The sequence below is a fragment of the Hippoglossus stenolepis genome, chromosome 22, assembly GCF_022539355.2.
Source record: "Hippoglossus stenolepis isolate QCI-W04-F060 chromosome 22, HSTE1.2, whole genome shotgun sequence".
Lineage (NCBI taxonomy): Eukaryota > Metazoa > Chordata > Actinopteri > Pleuronectiformes > Pleuronectidae > Hippoglossus > Hippoglossus stenolepis.
The window spans coordinates 12,778,744-12,794,271 of record NC_061504.1 but is presented as its reverse complement, the minus strand read 5'-3'; the positions used below and the strand labels follow the sequence as shown (position 1 = coordinate 12,794,271).

At 45.6% G+C, this 15,528-nt stretch overlaps 1 protein-coding gene across 1 annotated transcript in view; it reads right to left on the bottom strand.

Annotated features, from left to right (window-relative positions):
• sema3aa (sema domain, immunoglobulin domain (Ig), short basic domain, secreted, (semaphorin) 3Aa) overlaps nt 1-15,528 on the bottom strand; it is a 31,722-nt gene that overhangs the window by 12,862 nt on the left and 3,332 nt on the right. Inside the window, exons 2-3 of the mRNA XM_035147361.2 lie at nt 5,074-5,234; nt 3,175-3,237 (exon numbers count right to left, since the gene is read on the bottom strand). Of these exons, the coding sequence (XP_035003252.1) occupies nt 3,175-3,237; nt 5,074-5,234 (224 nt within the window). The remainder of the gene's footprint in view (nt 1-3,174; nt 3,238-5,073; nt 5,235-15,528) is intronic.

Sequence of the window (15,528 nt, the reverse complement as noted above, 5' to 3'; positions counted from 1 at the left end):
GACTGAAACCGGAGACAAATAGAAAGCAGGGAATAACGGTGAATAGAGAAAAGCTTTGTTGGAATTTAAAGCAGGGACTTTCCACTTGGTTTTGGAAAAGGAAAAAAGAAAAGAACAACTGTATGAAACCGAGTCTCATTCGAGGAAATCCCACCTGTAAGTCGAATCAGCAAATCCACCACAGATCTTTAATGATCCATATGTTTCAATTTACCGCGGGTATTTGGGTTGGCTCTGCGGGCGCATGCTGACAATCCCAGTGGTGTGAGACTGTTTATTAGAGCGCTAATCAAGGAGATTGGTTGGTGTAGGAGGCTTATTAGCGGCCTTGAGGAGTTGATTTGGGCACATGTGTTTAAGAGATTAGGTCGTGGTTTGCCCAATTATAAATACATATTGAATATCCACCCAACAAACAAGTACTTGTGTTTGTTTGGGGATTTGGAAAAGCAACACATACACACATCAAATCAAATGCTGACTGCCAAATAATTCTTTCCTCCCTTCAACAACTGTATCTCCTCCGGCCTCTGAGCAGTACAGACGCTTCAGATGATTTGATGATGTCCCTCATGAGACATAAATGGATACGAGGCTCCAGGTTGCAGTTATGACATTTTCCAGTGCAATACAAAATTGACTTTTTCCCGAAAAAACGAAATTTCCTGCTATTATTCAAAGAGGTAGAAACAATTGTGTTTTTGAGCCTAATGTTTTTTCCTCCGCAGTAACATGCTCAAAATCGACATTTTGGGAAATGCACTTTGTAGCCGAGAGTGAAAATGGAAACCACTGAACAGCTGTGTCCCAATTCAGGGGCTGCGTCCTGTGGAGGCTGCAGTTGAAGACCGATTGTATCCCTTCTCCACGGCTTCTTCAAATGTGGGCGACGAAAGAAGGATCCATCGGGTGGAAATTTAGAAAGTTGCTGCACCTTGCCAACAAAATTGTCCTGATTTTGTGTCGATGTCAATTAACTAGCTCTTATCTTTTCGTTGGGTAGGGTTAGGGTTTCATTGCCTTTTGAGAGAGCTAGGTCAGCCTTTGTGCTAAGCTAAGCTAACTGACTGCTGGTGTTAGCTTCCTATTTACCGCACAGACCGAAAATTGCTCACAATCTTCTCATCATATTGTCGTCAAGAAAGTGAATAAGCCTAATTTCATCCAAATGTCGATTCAGGTATGTTGGACTACATGTAATACGCGGTTTCAGAGTGTTAGCAGTTTCTAACTGGGCTCAACTGCAGGATTTAATACGTCTCATGTGTGCACCTTCATCAACAACCCACAGTCTCACACACTCAGTTTGCACACTTCAGCCACACTGTTATTGCTGATTTCACAGAGGACGACTAAAACTCTCGTGGCTAACCTCAGCCCTGTCCATGTGTCTAGAAGACTGTGTCAACCTAACGACTCTACCCTCTGTTTTCCCTACTGTTGAACAGCGGGAGCAAACGTCCCCCACACATCATTCTCACGCCCTTATTATATGCATTTCACACAAGCTCCTATAACCCCCCCCCCTCACCCAGCCACCCCTCACCCTCCGACGTCAGGTCTGTTTAGGATTTTACACGGCTCTCAATAAGTTGGACTCATTAGCTATGTGGGAGGTAGGTTGCACCTAAACACTGACAGACGTTACTTATTCAAGTCACTCAAACGCAGCAGCTCGATCTTGGCCTCAGGTGAAAAATAGCTTCCCCGATCACAAACCATGTCATTATGTAAAAAAACCACAACAGCCGCAGAGGATAAATGAGTCATTATTGGATAAAGTTAATGCCTCTCTTTGGGCTCTTTCACGATGACTTTCCATGGGAGAAATGGGCGGAGGGATTTGTGTGTGGTTTGTCGACATTTGGATGAGTTGAGTGAATTTTGAGATTATGCTGAGGTCTCTAATTGAATATGGAAAAAATTCTGTGGAAATGTAGGATAACTGCTAATTTCCCCTTCAGCGTCTGTAATAGCTGGACGAATAATCGGCAATGACATCAGGCAGTTCTGCGAAAACTGTGAAGCCACACTTCAGTATCCGAACGCTTTGTTCGCCGAAACGCAACAACCTGGGCCAAGTTACAGACTCATCCTGCCAAGGAGAATGATACAGCCATCAGGCATTTTGGAGAGGAGGGGGCAGCTGTTACATTTGTTCTGCGGCTGTAAAGTGTGGTTTGGACAAATGCATCAATTTGGGAGCTCTGAATGCTTTAGTAATGTCCCAATCAAGGCCTCCCGTGCTGCACTCCATCTCTGCTCTCACCGCCTCATTTTCAAGGGTAAACATTTTCACAGCACGCAAATACCTCATCACTGGGTTTTTGTGTGATTTTGTGCTGCCAGCGCACACTATTTTTCCACCGTGCGAGGCAGCGGAGGTGTAGTGTTCCTCGTGTGGCCTCGACTCAGTGTTTGTGTGTGTGTGTGTGTGGAACCGAAAAAGCCGCTGGTGAGTTTGGACCCCAGTGGAACCTCTGTGATTTGAAAAAGCACAGTGTAATTCTGGGTAATCCTTAAAACCTGCAGCCGCTGCACTCGAGACTCATCCAGCCATGAAATTAAGATCAGATACTACACGGAGAGGGCCTTTCCAAACAGCGACACAGAGATAACACGCACTAACACCGTCCTGCACACAAACAAAGCTGGTGGCACATAGTATGTGTTCAGCAAATTTGCGCTGAATTGCACATGTGAGCTAATAAACTGTGCCAGATAAAGAGAGCTCAAACACTACGCTCCCACATACATGTATATATATATAAATATATATATATATACTGTATATATATATATATATATATATATATACTTCCAACATTACACTGTACATCACAGAGGCGAATAACCTCTGGGGTATTGCGTCATTGTCCTGGTGCCATTGAGACTCTGCGTATACTTCAGTGTGATCGAACATCTGTGCTACAGTGTGTGTTCAGTTCTGTGGGGGATGGTCCACAGAGAGTACAGTGTGCTAGAGGTGACATGAGACATGGCTACTATCACTTTTATCTGAGCTCATTTCCCACCTCTCTGCAGTGCTATGGTAATTCTACGGCTGGTGGATCCAGACGGTTACTTCTATCGTGTGCTGTTGCCAAAACTCAAATTCCAGAGAAATTTAATGGAAGCGCTGAAATCATGATGCCATCACGAGTGGAGACTTACCACATAGTCTTTCCCTGCCCACTTGCATTCATCCCTCTTGGAGGGGGTGGCAGGCCATGCAATCTGTGCAAAAACGAGAAGAAGACAAAGTCACACTATGCTGGAGGTGGAGAGGAGCTTTACACGTTGTCTCATGATGCAGGGAGGCAGTGAGTCAAGCAGTGAATCAGAAGGAAACCGGTTTGTTTGAATTCCAGGAGAATGACTTTTCATTTGTCATGTTTTACTCACTTCTTTATTTTAGGTCAGTGATTCATGTACATTTGATAAATATTCAAAGGCGTTTCTACAATATAATGACAGACTGCATCAAAGTGGAGAAGAAACAGAGTCTGTGTGGCAGGAAAACAACAATGAGAGACAAACAGAGTTAAAAAAGTACCATGAGTCAAACATGTAATATGCAGGAACTCTACCCTTCGTGTTTCACTTGCCTTGTCGATATAGACGTTTTATATGGCTTAAATATGGGTTCTGGATCAAATTATGGGATTTAAATAGTTTAATTCTTTTCTACAGTTCAGATCGCGAGCATATGGTTGCACTTTTCACTTCAAATATGAAAAGAAAACAGGCTTTTAATATTTTCTTTTGGAAATGATTGGACTCATTTTGTACGTTGTTCTTTCCTTAGGGTGAATCCATCTATAGCCCAAAGGGCCTTATATTACACCCAACGCAAAGTGGCGCCAAGCTTGACGCAATTGTCTTAGTGAGCTTCAGCCCGTCCTACGTCCACATTGTTTCAATAGCAAATGTACTTGCATCTGCGTGTTGGTCTTAAACTGAGGTGTGGTCAAACTAATTCTTGGCGCATCACTATTTTGAGGCAGCAATTTGCGTAATTGTTTAACGAGAACCTGAAGTCAATGTCGCAGAATCTCCTTATTTCAAAGACACATTGTAATAGGCGTCACACAGGCAGGTGCACAAAACACTTTGACTTTGTCCATGACCAGATCTGTTCTTGCGTAGTACCTGGCAAATCAGCAAGTATAAAAGAGATCCATAATTAGAGAAGAGATTAAGTAAATCTCTTTTGAACCATGCGAATGGCACTGCAACTATTTAATCTGCCATTAAACCAGCAAAAGTGGATTTGAAAACACCCTGAATGGCACTTCCTGCGCTTTGATGTTTAAAATAAAGGCTCCGTGGTCACAGGAGTTATAAACACATGGAGCATATGAGTGTGCATGAATGAGTCAGGGAATGGTTGTATACCAAAAACATGGATGGGGTCGAGGCCCCTTTTTTTGTTGGAAGCCGCACAGATGTGAAAAGTCAATGAAAAAGTATGCACGTGCGTGTATGTGCATTATTATGTCCACACAATACACACACACATACACACACATTCCTCACTCTGCTCTGAAACTTTAACTCCTCTGTAGATCAGCTGAGTTTTCTTCTCCTGGGAAGCTGCGTTGCAAATTTCAGGGTAATTACATTAGATTTGCTTAATCACTGCTTTTTGGCCTTTATCTCCTAATGATGCAAGGATCAGAACAAAAGAGCGAAAAAGAGAAAGAGGAAAAAAAACCCACACATCCGAGCCAAGGGCAAAAAGAATGCAGAGACACTGCCTCTCTGCATTGACTATGTATTTTTCAGCACTTTAATTCCCCTGCTCAGCTCTCTGCAGCCTGCAGGCAAAGTCTGTCAGTTTTGTGTGTCAATGATAGCTGCTCGAATCAGATAAAAAAGGCCGTTAACCTAGTCCAGGTGGAGTAATGGAATTACGGACGGCCCCTGTCTGGACCAAGACAGACAGGGGGAGGGGCTGAGGGGAGGGGAAGGAAGAGATGGAGTAATGGACTCCAGAGGGAGAGGAGAAGAGAGGAGGGAGGAGAGAGGAAAAGTGTAACCAGAACAACGTTGCGGACGCTGGAGTCCTACCTGCTTGTGGTCTCTGTTGATGTTGACGAGGTCGAAGGAGAAGATGTGGTCCTCAGCTCCGACCAGCAGTCGCCCTCGCTCCTCGTCCAATAGGAAAGTGTCGTAGCTCGAGCTGTTGGACAAGCCGTTGTAGGTGATGAGGTTACTGGACTCTAACATCTCTGAAAAAGAAAGAAAAGAGAGAGTTGTTGAAAGATGGATGTAAGGAAATGGATTGAAAAGATAGAAATGTCGGAGAAAAAACCCATTTATTCAGTACAAAACACCGCAGCTCTTCTAAAGAAATGATTTCGTAAACCGAAGCTGTGGAGAAATGCAAATGCAAATAACTGACTCAAATAAAATTTACCTTCAAGATAAAATATAGTATTAAATCATAATTCCTCTCGACTGTACGTCTCTTGTTTCAGAGGTTTTAAATCTTTTTGCATAAAAAAAAAATCAGCAATCAATTATGTATTTGCAGAATAACTAAATTTGTCTTTGATTCAAAGAAAAAATCCGCTCCTCTCCGATCATGGCGCCACGTGGTATGAAATGTGACCTTTTCTCATGCTTCTGTAATTGCCTTTTTCACACACACTTGCACACACTTACACACGGACACACGTCAGTCAGGTATAGCGTGAGACATTTAAAGTAAACACAGCACGTCCCAGTCGGGGACACGGTTCAGGCCTGTTCAGCCGTGTGATTGGTTGAATAATTCATACGGAGTCAGGGCGAGGGGAGACACCGTGTGCATGTGTGCGGCGTGTGACTGTAGACGGGTTATTGTGTAAATTCAAATTAAAGGGGGGCTACAAAGTCCTGGAATATATATTAAAACTCAATGAAGAAACCAGAACAAGACTTCACCTGTGGGCTACAGTCGAGCCAGAGCGCTGACAAGTCAGTTATAACGTTAAATCCCCGAAGAGGAGTTTCATCAACTCCGAAGAGCGGGCTTTACTGAGCGTTAGTGTTACATTAACAAAGAACAACACTCCCTTCCTGAGAGCAAGTTAACCCAGGATTACACATCCTGTTAATGTAACACAATGTGTAATCCTGGTGTTTCACGCGCTACAGCACAAGATATTCAATGTATATTCACAGATACGTTCTTAAGTGACCGCAGGTTGTAACAGTGTAGCCAGAAAAAGGCGATTGAAGAATTTCATTTTGTACATCAGGCAATCAAATTAAATTGAATGATTTTGGATTGAATTATCATTTTTATTATTATCATTAGCACATGACTGGATGTAAAGACACTTTATTAGGTGCATTTCCTTCACATCATCTAATTACTGGATATTACCATTGCGGAGAGCCCAAGTTGAGCAAATACAGGAAATAAATCGATATCAGTCAATTAAATAGCATCTTCCGCAGCGAAGCTATGCGGTACGTCAACTGGCAGGGCGCCGGTTACAGTGCAGGCTGATTTAAAATGAAATAATTATCATAGCAGTAGTAATATTTGATTTGCAGTTCAATAAAAAAGAAATTGAATTAATCCATTAAACATGTGCCCCTGGTTGTTCTGCTGGACACAAAACATGTGCTCTGGATTTCCCCCGCAGGTAAAGTCCTCCGATACATCAGCCTCAGTCTATCATACGACATCATCCATCATCATCAGTGTCAACACAGCGTGGACACATGCATGGCTCACAATATAGAGACCACACAAACATACACACACGTGCACACCCACACGCACACACACACACACTGAGAGGAGCGTGCAGTCCAGCGGATTGCGATCTCCCTGCTCTCCCCACAGAGCCGTGATTGACGGGCTGCTATAGGAGCCATCTGCGCCCACTCGCAGCGCGTAAGACCTTGGACATCTGTGTCTACATAAAAGAAGGGACTGATGGGAGGGGGAGACAGAGGAAGAGGTTTGTCAGCCATTCCTGTGGAACCAGTACGTGTGGGGTGGAGGAGGACCAGCGAGAGGGGCGTGGCCGTCACCTAATAAAGACGGTCGCAGCTCATCTGCGTCACTTGGATTCTGGTTTGAGGCAAAGTTTGAGGCTTTGGAAATCAAGTGGGTGGGAGCGGGCATGAATGGGAGTCTGTGAACGTGTGTGAGGATTTGTACAGTACCACAGATGGATTGAGTGTGTGTGTGTGTGTGGGGGGGGGGGGGGGTTTCAGTGTGTGTAGGTATCTTTTTTTCTGCACTGGCCATTCCATGCAAACCAGCATCCTGGCATTCACACACACACACTCACTGTGCCACAAAGGAGAAAGTGCTGCAGTGCTCAGATGACATGAAATCAAACACTGAAGTTAAGAGGTGTCCTCAGAGAAATGTCGGCAGCCAATCAGAACGTCCCTTTTTCTCAGTTCACCAATCAGACATCAGAATGCAGGATGTCAGCAAATGTGAGGTTTTTTTTTTGAAGTTGCAACTATGAAGTAATGGAAAAAAAAAGAAGGATTTGGTAGAAAGTCAAGTTAGAAAAAAACTAAATTGGAATGAAATGGAAAAATAAATAGTTTTAGGCGCTTGACAGATCAGAAAAATGAAAAAATGGAAAACAATGGCATATTGAGGCACAGAGGCCAAACAGTCAACAGCAAATGAACGGATCTTATCCCTGTTTCCATTTAGGAGAGATTCTTCCCAGCTCCTCTTTCTTTACTGCCATGTTGGCTCAACATGTGACGACCCATATCAACTGAGAGCGAGACTCTGGAGCCGAGTCCAGGAGCCAGGAATGCGCTCCAAAAATGGCAGCGTCCGAGGATCGTCGTGAAAAGGTTTTCCCCCCAGATGGGCCAAAAAGCAGAAAAACACTCACGCATATTTCAACACGTGGTGATCTCCGACAAAGACAAGGTTGCCTCCGCACACGAAAAAACACACACACACACACACACACAAAGAGGCTTTATCCGAGCTGGGATCTTCTGTGGTTTGGAGAATTGGAGGAACTGGGGCGTGAGCACCTAAGGACCTCCAACCTAAACACAGACACGCTCGTTTGGAAGCAGGAGCACAGCAACACGGGGAGCGTTCAGCACAGCTCATACAAAATATAGTAACCAGGAAAAGGACAAGCACGCACACACACGCACACACGCACACACACACACACACACACACACACACACACACACACACACAGTGAACATATAGAACATGCACACACATGCATACATGCACTCGCACAGACACAAAACAGGTTCTGCATGAACTCACTGTGCTCTACTTTTAAAATGCAAACACCAAACACACCCTTAAACTGACGTGCATATATTATTGTGACCTAAATGTTTACACCACATCAATTCTCTAAACACACACACACACACCACACACACACTAACACACACACACACACACTCTCTCTTTTCTTCCCAGACTAAGTTGTAGTCTGGGAGGATGTTGAGTATTTCTGCTTATGCAGCATGAACTAGTTGAACAGTGAGCGCACTCAGCAGCTTCCATCTCTAACACACACACTATGGCCCCGGACCCCCCAATACACACACACACGTGCACACACACACATGGACATATGTAGCACACGCCCCCCTCACCACCCACAGTCTGCTTACACTAGCCACTGGAACACAGACATTTAAACACACATATATGCTTGTGTGTGTGTGTGTGTGTGTGTGTGTACGAATTCCAGCCCCTACACACACTACACACACTACACACACTTCATTCGGTTCGGTCTGCGCTGCCCACCTCCATCCCACTTTCTCTTGTTACACACATCCTCTGTCTGCTCTTTTTCACTCACACGTCCTGTCTTACACACATTAAACGTACAGGAACGGTGGCCTATGCAAACATACACACACACACACACACACACGAATGCAAATGTGCAGACGCACCTGAGTACATACAAGATTTTGCGCAATCAGTGTTGACCCAGTTTTCATGCAACTCTTAACATATGATGATTGAAAGAAGCATCCTGAAGTATGATTATCTATACTTTCTACAATGCACACACACACACACACACACACACACACACTGTATGGCCCTTGAAACTGGCAAATAAAAACGATTCATTCAAATAAATCATCATCCGTCCCACTGTCATCCTCCATTATGGAAAATAACCTGGCTCTTGTCTTAAAAATCCCCAGGAAACAAAAAAACTATATTCAAAATTCAAGTGCAATTGTCTGTGGAGTGCTCTTCACTCCCCCATTCTCCAAACAGGCAGGCGTTTTAGACGCCTACATGCCACGCAATAGCGGAATAATGAGAGCGAATGAAAGAAAGGCGACAGGGCATTAAATTATGTTTATCTGTGTGTGTGTGTGTGTGTGTGTGTGTGTGAGTGTGTTTGAGTGACACGAAACATAAAAGCCTGACGGAGAAAAACACTTGACTGAGATTCAACAGATGGTTCCATTAAAATCATGCAACATTTCTAAGTGTTTCTCTTGTTCGTACATGCAGTGAAAGCTCAACAAGGCCAGAGTTGTTTTCAATATGCAAAAGAAAAAGGAGTTTGAATGACACGTTGTTCAGTTCCTGCTCATTGACATTGTTCTTTTTTCCTCCCCGCAGCTGGCAGAAGGGGCGAGACTCAGCTCCAATAGGTGTGTTACTGAAGAACGACTCGGTAGACAGGCAGGGAAAGTTTGAAGAGAAAATAGCGTCTCGAAAAAAAGGAAACTGGCGTGGAGAATTACACGTTTATCTTTCAAATGCGAGGCCGAGCTTCAGAAACGCAAAGACACGCAGTGCTGTAATATCTCCGGTGGTTTGGCTTGGCACGTCAGTCTCTGCCTCCTGAAAGCTTTCTTTTTTCTCCGTGTGTGGTGCGGTGTGTGTGTGTGTGTGTGCGCACGTTCTGCTGCTCTCGTGATGGCCTTGGCCACAAAACACAGGTGTCGGGGGGGGAGAGAGGAAGAAAAAAAAAAACCCTGGCTGCCGCCCCTTGGAAATTTGCTGAGAGCTTTGCTTAACAAAGTGCTCAAATATTATCCTGAGCTCAAGGATATCATCCACACAGGCCTCAAAAGTTCACCTCCCCTCCCTCTTCTCTCTCGCTGTCTAAGCACAGGAGCAGGTGTGGGTTGGTTTCCATGGTGATCCTCTGTATAATACAACCTGGGCCGTCGGATTTGTCATTCAGGTGGAGCTGAGTGACTGCGCCGTCGGGAAATGTGCTTCCTCGCGCACCGTGAACTGTACGATTAAAATAAGGTTCTTTTGTGCGATTTAAATCCCAAAGCACGGAGTGTGTGAACACGTGTGTGTGGATTGATTAATCATTACAACCACGCATATCTCTGCATATGAATGTGCAGAATCTGGAGAGCAAGAGAACGAGAACACATTGAATAAAATGCATCGGCTATCGGCTTTTTAATAAATCTGCTTTCAAATGCAGATAGCTGTTAATAGAGATTAGCCAAAATGTCACCAGGACCCCAAAAAACTACGTAAAGTATCACAGTTTGTGTTTTGTGCAAAGAAACGTCGACTCGTGTGATAAAAGAATATCTAAACAGTGTATGGCGAACGGAAGATGGGAGTGTTTGCCCGAATATTTACCGTCTACACTGGAAGCCCCAAATAATTTGTCGTTAGATGATATCCGATGGGTTAGGGGTGAGGGGTTGCGAGATGGCAACCACGCTAAATGGGTCGTTTAAGACGTTAGCTACCGCAGGAGGAACTAGAATGGCACTCAGGTGAGTGTCCCCTTAAATTCAATCAAGCTGAACCACTTTTATGAAATTGGGGACAATGTATCCCTTTGTCCGGATCTGCACCAACATGCATCGGCTCTTTTTCTTGGCTCATGTCCCATCCTTCTACCAAGCTTTGTGGAAATCCCTTCAGTAGTTGTTGTGTAATCCTGGTCACAAACAAACAAACCGACCAAAAAACAGACATGGTCAAAAACATCCCCTCCTTGGCTGAGGCAAGTGTTTTCCTTGATTCCCCTTCGGCAAAAACACAGTTCCACTCGAAATAGTTCAAAACTTTTCTATTTTGCCACCAAAAGTGACTCATAGCCGTAAATCATAGTCAGTATCGTGTGCTACGGGACGTTTTGACACCAAACTCTGTCCCCGTGACATCGACTCAGAGTAAGTTCAACCGTCGGATACCGTAGGCATCAGAGGACTAACAAGGTAAAAGCGGCCGCATCCCAAACCGCGCAGAATCTATAAGAGTCGCCTAAGTATGTGTTGAATTTCACCGCGCAGCACCATTCATCTCTCTCAACCCAAATGCTAGACTTCCTCGTCACCACACAGCATTCCTGCTCTTCCCCCAGGGGAGAGAGAGACACAGAGACACAGAGAGAGAGACACAGAGAGAGAGAGAGAGAGAGAGAGAGAGAGAGAGAGAGAGAGAGAGAGAGAGAGAGAGATGCAGAAAACAAGAGCAAAGTTTTTACAAGAGGAGCTGACGGGAGAAGAAAAGCCGAGAAAGCAAAAGAGAATAATAGAGACAAAGAACTAGAAAGTCCGGATAATGACAGTAAAGTGAAACAGAAACATGAGAGAATGAATAAAATAAAAAAAAAAGCAGACATACAAGAAAAGTGGTCCAAGATGGAACCATTTCATTAGTGTGTGTCTCCTCCCGTCATTGGACGGCTGGACCACAGAGAGCGGTTTTCCACCAGCGCTGCGACCACAGACGGCTCGAGGCCTGGCCATGTGCACCGCAGAGAGCCCGCTCACACACCACTAAGTGCTCACAGTACAACCAGGCTGCTCGGTCGCTCTGGTTTACATAAATTTTTTAGGAAAACAAACAGACACACATACACTCGCTTTTTTTGCATGCGAGCACAGCCACCGGTTCAAACTCCTCCGTGAGTGTGTGTGTGTGTTTGCAAATCAGGGAAATCACTCGTCGGCGAAGCTGTGCAGCGAGCGGGAGGCAGCCTGTGCTATCGTGAGGCAGTTTGATGGATGGATGTGAAGAGGAACCAGGCTGTGGTTAGCGTGGTCATGTCTGGAGCCACTGCCTGTTAGTGCAGCCTGTCAGCCGAACGGTGCAGCCGAATGTCAGCTCTGCCATTTTATTAGAAATTAATGAGGCAGGGCTACAGATCTGGATGTGTCCCAGGCAAACTGTGACAGCGGCGACGACAGAGACACCGGAACATGGATCGCCGTGTGCACAGATGCATGCCAGTTAGAGCAATTGTTGAACAAAACGAGGGGCTGGTGTAATAAATGAACAGTGTCTGCATTTTCTGGAAACGCCTTTCAACACTGGAAAATAATAATCAATAAAATCCCCATGTGCCGCAATTTCATAACGTCAGGATTTTTCTCATTTCTTAATGTGGCGATGTGAAATATGAAATGAGAGGGTTTTCAAAACCTTCCTCATTATATCTCGAGCTGCTGGTGTTATTTATGACGGGGAAATAACAAGTCCATGAGAAAGGAAGAAAAGAAACTGCATGACTTTTAAATCACTGAGATTTTAAGGGCCTGGCATTTAAAGTTGACCTTAAAAAGTGACGTTGGGAACAATGAGAGCGGTCGATTCGGATTAAAACCCACTAGGAGTGTCTGTAATAAATACAAAATTACTGTGCATCCATCATTTCTCCCTCTGGATCTGAACGTCTTTTCTGTTTGTCTGCCGCTTTCCCCCGTCCTTTGTCTGTCGTCCCTCCGTCTTTCTGCAGAGATGTCCCCCTCATTTGTAACTCGACTCTGTTCGGATTGAACGGTGCGGCCCTCTCTCTCTCTCTCCCTCCGTCTGACTGACGAGACTTAGCAGGTGGCGGGACCCATTCATACCCCGGCTTCAGCAGTCTGCACCGCGCTGTAACCCAAACCCGTCTCCCAAACACAGATGCAAAGACACTGGATATTTTTCTCGAACCCCCCCCCCCCCGTGTGCATGTCCATACAACGCTTATGTACACACACGGACAAAAAAATGCACAACCAACGTACACGATTTGCTGTGCGCACACACGTTAATCTTTGAGCAAACACACACACGGTGCTGACGCTATCTCCGAATGTGGCCTGCGAGCGCACATCCAGGTTTTTGATTTTTTCTGGGGGATGATCATTTCCGCTTAAATTGAATTCTCTAAAGCGAGTAGACGAGTAACAACACAGCTATTTTGCGAGAGAACATTTTACGACGGCTTGGGAACATTTCATAACACACGCCAATGAAGAGAGTAAAACAAAGACACATGCAAAGGAGAGGCCGGTGAACTCAGAAGTTCTACCTGCCAGTTTTCAACATGGGGGAATGATAACACACTTACATCACTCCTCCTGCATTCCTGTGTTGGTTTAAATCATGCACGATAAGATACAATGCCACGATAACACTCGCTTTAGTATGCAAGTGTGAAACTGCAACAAAAACAAGTGACAGGTTTTCTCGGGGACGTGATGAATGGCTTTTTGTTTTGCAAGCGTCGGTTGTGTCATTGCACAATTATCTGTGGGGCAACGAGCGTCAGCGCGGATACACACTCATTATGGCATCTCTCAACTTGTGGACGAGGGGCGGTGGGGGCTCCAAACACTGCGGTCAGGTATATGTGAGTCAGTGCGAGGATATGCAGCTTGTTTCGGATGTAGCATACGGGCAGAGTTGAAAAGCAAGCCACTGCGAAACATTGGTTTGTAGTATTGGAATGTGGGGGCGAAGATGAGGGCAGTTCAGTGTGTGCGTGTGTGTGTGTGTCCGAAGAGAGTTGAAAAAAAAGGATGTGAATCAACTGAGCTGCAATCAAACACACACACACACACACAGCCTACTTGAAGATTGTACTTAGGGTCTGCGGTGGGGGAGAGAGAGGGATTGAGCCGCAGGAGAGGAAGGACGAAGAGGGTGAGAGGGAGAGAGGGAGGCAGACATCTCCAAAGTTGGCGCGTTGGGCAAACACCTTATAATTATCTGCATCCGCTCTGTCAGCCTCAGCCCACAGAATGGACAGATACGACGGAGAGAGAGAGAGAGGGAGAGAGAGAGAGACGCGGGGAGCGATGCTGCTCAATCACATATAAAATAATGAATAGACAAAACACGCTGATAAACCCGGCACACATGCAAACACCCACAAACACACATATACACACACATGCTTATTCTTCCCCCCCCCTGGCAGGCAGGCAGGCACGCCCACACACACACACGGACACGCTCTCACAGACGCGCTTATTACGGGGGCCGAGTCCAGACTGCGTCGAGTGCGGTTCCACACCGAGTGTCTATTTTGAAGGGTTTGCGAGCCAATTTCAGATTTCCCCTCATGTCTTTCTCAGCAGCGCTCCATCTTCCTCGCTCGGTTCCACCCAGCGAGCCGGCGTGGGGGCGGCCTGTGACGGCGTTAAGAGGTCATGCAGTGTATAGGCGCCGTAATTACCCAGAGCCGAGGGTAATTATCAGGTTGTCTGACGAGGCCTTTCGGTTTTTAAAGCGCCGCTCCCTGGCGGGGTTTTTTTTCTGGGATCACAATGGGGTCAAGATTTTTTTAGCATAATCTGCCGCCGTATTGTGTTTGGAATCTCTGGGTGCTGCACGTGCACTGATTGACCTTCAGGGGTCAGTGTTCCTCCTGATGGCTGTGGGAGGTATGTGTTCAGGTATGCATTGATCCATGGGAGAGTGTCATTGTTCTGTGGAGGCTGTGCCGCTGCAGAATTTAATAGTTGCTATGTTTTAAAGCCCTTAAATCTAATTTCATGTTTTCGATATTGACAATGAAGCTTTGCAGGATGTTCAAGGTGATGTTGACTTTTGTGGCACATGCATCATGTCAACATCTGAAAAACGTTCACAGAGGATTTTAACTTGGACTAGAGTTTCGCCTCGACTCCCCGTGCGAAGGCGAGGGAGGTTAGAGCTACTTTGGCGTTAAGAAGAGGAGAAAATAATTAACTCCTGTGATCATTCTTCTGTCCCCGTCAAGTCAGATCCTTTCTGCCGAATGTCTAACTGACCCAACTGGGAAATCATTTACTCCGCACTTGCTGCACCAGCTGTCCCCCAGGGAGGTCATTTTATCTACCTGCCTCCATTTCTCAGACGTCCTCGCGCTCAAACTGCTCACTCCGCACTTTGCTCCGTCCTTTTTCTGGGGGGGAGCGAATCAGTCACTTTTGTCTGACTGAATCTGTCCCCGGAGGCGTATCATCGGCGCTCATTTGAGAATGATTTTCACGGGGACCTCGCTCGCACGCTCTCGGGTGTATATTTCATGGACTCAAATCGCGGGGCCCTGCTCGTCCTGGGCCTCGCTCTCTCTTTCCGTCTGTGATCGTCCCAGTCGAGGGGCCGGGCCCACTCTTGTGCTCGCCGCATGTTTGACCGTCCCTCCCAGGAGGATTCCTCCTCATTGTTTATTTGAATTAATTACTATGCCGGCTTCGCGGGCGGAGAGGGGATGAGTGACACTTCACTTAACGACCAGCCTCCCTCCCTTCTGCGTCGCCTACTGTACGTCTGCCAGCTTTTCCTTCATTAAA